General features: G+C 46.3%; 1 protein-coding gene across 1 annotated transcript in view; it reads left to right on the top strand.

Annotated features, from left to right (window-relative positions):
* Nucleotides 1–6,000, top strand: part of ATP6V1B1 (ATPase H+ transporting V1 subunit B1) — a 75,588-nt gene that overhangs the window by 23,717 nt on the left and 45,871 nt on the right. Inside the window, exon 2 of the mRNA XM_082236508.1 lies at nucleotides 2,909–2,964. Coding sequence (XP_082092634.1) covers nucleotides 2,909–2,964 — 56 coding nt within the window. The remainder of the gene's footprint in view (nucleotides 1–2,908; nucleotides 2,965–6,000) is intronic.

Genomic DNA, 6,000 nt, shown 5'->3' with positions numbered 1-6,000 from the left:
TATAGAACAAGAGAACAAGAAGCACATGTGTTTAGAGAAGATCGCAAACGTTTATTGAATATATGGGGGGAAATTGAGTACACTTGAAAACGCTGGCAGCATTAAGATCAATTCAACAGTGTCAATAAGTTTTGATGCATGCAGTAATGGAACAATGAATGGTTTGGTTTTGTAAAATATACAGAGGTTTGTGATATGCAAAATGACCCATGGAAAGAGAAGAAGGGAAGTCATTGATATTTTAAGGATGTAAAAATGAGTATTTTAAATTGTAAAATAGAAAAATTAATTTAAAAATGTGTGTGTGTGTATATATATATCTTACAGAAACCGCAGTCTGCACTTTCCCTCATTCCCTCATTTCCTCAGGGCCTTTTCGGCCGCGGCTCCAATCTGGTGGAACGCTCTGTCACAAGAGACTAGGGCCCTGCAGGACTTGACATCCTTCCGCAGGGCCTGCAAGACAGAGCTGTTCCACCAGGCCTTTTGTCAGGGCGCAGCCTGACCCCCTCCTCTGGCAATCTGCACAAAATTTTGCTTGATGGTTGCCATTAATTTGATTTTAATTTGATTTAATTAATTTTATAATGAATGTTTTAGAATGTTGAGTTATTTTGATTGTTGTTAGCAGCCCTGAGCCCAGCTTCGGCTGGGGAGGGCGGGATATAAATAAAATTTATTATTATTATTATTATTCCAAGGAAACACAAACTTTGCATAAGCAAACCATTTTTTGTTGTTATCTATAGATACAAATTGCTTTTTTAATTTTAATTGTTCATTTTCACTTTTTACAAATATGTTAAACAATAAAAGCAAAACCTTTACGAATCTAATATACCTTCCCCTCGTCTTCCCTCCCCTCCTTTCTGTAGTTATTCAATTCCTATCCTTTTATTCCTGCGTATCCAATTCAAATCTATTAGCCAATTTCCCCTTATCTTCCCCTTAAGTATCTCTTACTGCATGTGTTTATATCAGTCCCACTAATGTTTGAATTTGTTTACAATTTATCTTCAAATAATCAATACATTTCCCCCATTCAATTTTTAAAAGCCTCTCTGCTTGATTTCTTATTCTTCCGGTGAGTCTCGCCATTTCTTTGCACTCCATGGATTTTAGTTGCCAATCTTCCTTTGTCGGAACTGTTCCTTCCCTCCATCTTTGGGCGTAAATCCTTTGAGCAGCCGTGGTAGCAGACTTGAAGAATTTTTTTCTGCTCGCTGAGTACTTCTCCAAGGATTATACCTAAAAGAAAAGCTTCTGTTTCTTTTCGTAAAAGTCATTTTAATCATTTTTCTCATTTCCCAGAAAGTGCCATGTACATTCATGCAAAATGCAAAGCTCCTCTGTCCTCTGAACTTACCTATTCAGTGCTGCTATAATAATAATAATAATAATAATAATAATAATAATAATAATAATAATTATTATTATTATTATTATTCCCCACCCATCCGGGTATCTCCCTACAGAATATTAAACAGAATAAAACTTCAAACATTAAAAGCTTCCCTAAACAGAGCTATAATAACAGCCACTCTGGGAGGCTTCCAGCAAAAGATTTAAAGTACATTAAAAAATGTCTTCTAAAAGTCAGATAGTTGTTTATTTCCTTGACATCTGATGGGAGGGCATTCCACAGGGCGGGCGCCACCACCAAAAAGGCCCTCTGCCTGGTTCCCTGTAACCTCACTTCTCGTAGGGAGGGAACCAGCAGAAGGCCCTTGGAGCTGGACCTCTGTAGTGCTCCCTAATGCTTACTTTTTTCTATTCTCATATAATGCATCCTTATTCTCCTTATTCTAGTCCTCCTGAAATCTTTGGTGCCTGACACCAGGGGCAGAGGAAGGGGGTGCAGTGGGGGTGAGCTGCCACAGGTGTCACCATTGAGGGGGGTGACAAAATGCTGGGCGGCACTCACCGCGGGGTCTGCAGTGTGCCCGAGCTACACATCTCTCCTGGGAGTGATGCGGTGGCTTGGGCACCTGTAGGCTTGACAATACCCCAAAAGGTTCACCCACCGCCTCTCCACCAGTTGTAGGGTGGCCGAGTGGGAGGAGGCAGGCAGATTCCTCGGAGACCCCACGGTGCGTTCTGCCGCAGCTGGCTGTGGGATGTGAAACACAAGAGTAGTCAAGTACAACATTTCTAGAGTGAACATGTTTACACATGGGGAGGAATGTTTGTCCAGCCAGCAGGTAAACTTCCTGTTTCCTTCTGGGCTGGGACAGACTTCCTCTGTGTGTGACTAGAGGTGGGCATGGCCTCACCTGTGCAGGTAACGACAAAAGCAGGGCAGAGCAGGGCAGCCATCTCTCTCTCTCTGTGACTACTTTAATCAAAGAAGCAACATCTGCTTAGCCAAAGATGCTCTCTTGGCCAGCCAAGAGAGGACAAAGGGACTGTCTTCTTATGAGATAGTTTCTAGGTATATGTTACTTTTCTAAGCTAAGTCTGCCTTCTGGGATCCAATTGTGAACAGAATGTGAGTAAACTCTTTTTATACTTTCATAGAAGACTGTGTTGTGTCTTACCTTTTATGAGGGAATAAGGGGGAAATACCAGAACAGTTATTAGAGAGTCTTTAACGAGCCTGAGCAAACGCATCCGCTGCGAGTTTAAAAAGGGGAATGTTACTCCGCTAAATTGTGAACTTGTTAACACAAGTTGGAAAGGCTATAATCAGACAATATATCCTCTCCTGCATAACTGAACATTCCCACACTGGCCCCACCCACAGCTGGCTCAGAGCAGGTGCGCCGCTCCCAGGTGCCCAATTGGCTTGCTCCGCCGCTGCCTGACACAGCTAGTTTTTTTATTCCCCACCCCCACCCCAATCTGTGCATGTTTTCCTTCCTCTCCAGACGTCCCCATAATTCTCTCTTCCTCCACTTTCTCTCCACAGCCTACTGGACCGTGAGTGGCGTGAATGGACCGTTGGTTGTCCTGGACAATGTTAAGGTATGACACCCTTGCCTTTCAAATGCCATTTGAAATAAATATATGGATATGTTAGGGATGCAGGTGGCACTGTGGTCTAAAACATGAGCCTCTTGGGTTTGCTGATCGGAAGGTCGGTGGTTCAAATCCCTGCTACGGGGTGAGCTTCCGTTGCTTGGTCCCAGCTCCTGCCAACCTAGCAGTTCGAAAGCACGCCAGTGCAAGTAGATAAATAGGTACTGCTCTGAAGGGAAGGTAAATGGCATTCCCGTGCCCTCTGGTTTCCGTTGCACCAGAAGCAGTTTAGTCATGCTGGCCACATGACCCGGAAAGCTGTCTGTGGACAAACACCGGCTCCCTCAGAGTGGTACCTATTTATCTACTTGCACTTTGACGTGCTTTTGAACTGCTAGGTTGGCAGGAGCAGGGACCGAGCAATGGGAGCTCACCCCGTCGCAGGGATTCGAACCGCCGACCTTCTGATCAGCAATCCCAAGGCTCTGTGGTTTAACCCACAGCACCACCCACGTTCCATATAGCATATATTCAAGAACAAAAACCAGCAACAATTTGTTGTTGACAAAGGACAGCTGGACATAGAAAGGGCCCCATCCTCACCAAACCTAAATCCGGCCCTGCGTGGCCCCTAGGTTACTACTGAAATCCTGCATCCTTTTAAACCGCAAGTGTTCTGATTTAATTTTTGTCCAGCTATGGATCGCAGGTTTCCCCTCCAGAGGGCAATAATGGCATAACACCAGGAAAGCCACGCAACACAACAAACAAAGCGGAATTGTGTTCGGAGGGTGCAGTATGAAACCCCCCACAAATGCATCCATGGCATGTTGCAGAGAACATCCCCCCCCCCATCGGTGCTCAGCTCTGGGAGCAGAAGAATTTTCCACTGGGATAAAGTGGGAATCTAGCCCCCTTGTCCCCCCTCCCCAGCAAAAAAGGAAGCCTGGTTTCTGTAATGATCTCAGCCAGGTCTGTTGGAAACAATCTGGGCTTTACCTGTATTTTAAGAAGGCAAAAAAACACATTGGTTTGAAAGACTGACCTCTAGTGACCAAAGAGAGCCATGCCTCATCAAGAGAAGGAAAAGTTGCATTTAATTGGGCCAACTGACTATTTGATAAAGCTTAATTATTTTGGGGGGGTTAAAAATGGGGGGTTGCATATTATCATCACCATCACCATCAATTTGTATGTTGCTTTTCCACGTTCAAAGCAGTTTGAAAAGCTTGCATATAATTCGCAAACGGTTACAAGACATAAAGGTAAAGGTAAAGGTACCCCTGCCCGTACGGGCCAGTCGTGTCCGACTCTAGGGTTGTGCGCCCATCTCACTTAAGAGGCCGGGGGCCAGCGCTGTCTGAAGACACTTCCAGGTCACGTGGCCAGCGTGACGAAGCTGCTCTGGCGAGCCAGCACCAGCGCAGCACACGGAAACACCGTTTACCTTCCCGCTATAAAGCGGTACCTATTTATCTACTTGCACTTAGCGGTGCTTTTGAACTGCTAGGTGGGCAGGAGCTGGGACCGGAAGACGGGAGCTCACCCCGCCACGGGGATTCAAACCGCCGACCATGCGATCGGCAAGCCCTAGGCACTGAGGTTTTACCCACAGCACCACCCACAGCCAACCTACAAGACATAAGAAATTTTAAATTCTTCTTTGCAAACCGCTTTGAGGTTTTCTACAATCAAGCAGCACATAAATGTCATTAAATGGCTAATAAATAAATAATTTGTCATAAACAGCAGGCAAATGGAAACCTTTAATTATATGGGGTGGTTGCTGGAGTCTATTGGAGATGCACTATTTTTGCCTTTATTTTTGTCATCTTATTCTTAAGCTTCATTATGATTTATCCATAGACTGCTTAATGTTATTGTATATTTATTTGTACAGGATGTTTTCATTAGCTTGCTGTTGAAAGCTATTTAAGCAATGTGTGAACTGAAGCAGAGACATCCTTCAAAATTCTCACCTCTCCAGTTTTTTTGCACTGCATTTCTTCAGCTAAGCAACATGTACCATAATGTCTCTGCAATGGTAAAGTGTGCATATCAACACACACGTATTTCCAGAAATAACATGCAGAGGTGCATTATTTTAGGGTCAATGGCGCTGCAGAAATGTGCATATTGGGGTGATTTTATGCAAAGACGTGTAAGTTACGAGAAATTTGCACCGAAATGCTGCTGAATTTTCATGAGGATTTGTTTAAACAAAAATTCGCGGACGAATGTGGAAACCAAAAAATCACAGATTGGTAGAGTCAGAAGGGACACTGAGGGCCATCTAGTCCAGTGTTTTTCAACCACTGTTCCGCGGCACACTAGTGTGCCGGGAGATGTTGCCTGGTGTGCCGTGGGAAAAATTAAAAAATTCGAAATATATTTTTTTTAAAGTCAAATTTTCGATTGGGGCGCCGTCCCCGGAGGGAGGCGGGCGAGTCGGGCGGCGAGAGGCGGGGCGGCGGCGGCGAAGAGAGGCCGCCCAGCACGCGGCTCTCGCCATCTGCCTGCTTGGCTGCCTGCGAGCTCGGCGGGCAGCGCCTCTGTCCGCAGCGCCCGCCTCGCGGCTCTCATTCCCTGCCCCTGCCAAAGCTCACCCAGCCAAGCCGCGGTCTCCTTCCTGCCTCGCTTTGCTGCCTCCTCCCCCCCCCAAAAAAGCTTGGAGGTTCCCCGGCGCCGGCCCGCAGGTTTGACCCCCTTCTCACACCTGTTCGCGCTCCTTGCACGGAAAGGGGCGGATGGGGAGGAACGGGGCTCGCCGCTGCCTCCTCTTGCCCTCCCCCCCTCCGCCGGCGGTCCCGCGATTCTTGGCTTTTTGGCGGTTGGCACAGAAGGAAGGCAAGGGGGAGGGGAAAAAATTGAAACTTACACTTTCGTGCGTCCCTCCCGGCGTGACGCTGCGCGCTGACATCACGGGGCTGTGCCTCGAGATTTTTTTCATGAAACAAGTGTGCCTTTGCCCAAAAAAGGTTGGGAAACACTGATCTAGTCCAACCCCTGCAATGCAGGAATCTTTGACCCAAGGTGGGGCTC

This window comes from Podarcis vaucheri (assembly GCF_965113315.1).
Source record: "Podarcis vaucheri genome assembly, chromosome: 9".
Classification (NCBI taxonomy): Eukaryota; Metazoa; Chordata; class Lepidosauria; order Squamata; family Lacertidae; genus Podarcis; species Podarcis vaucheri.
This window is presented reverse-complemented; position numbering and strand designations above follow the sequence as displayed.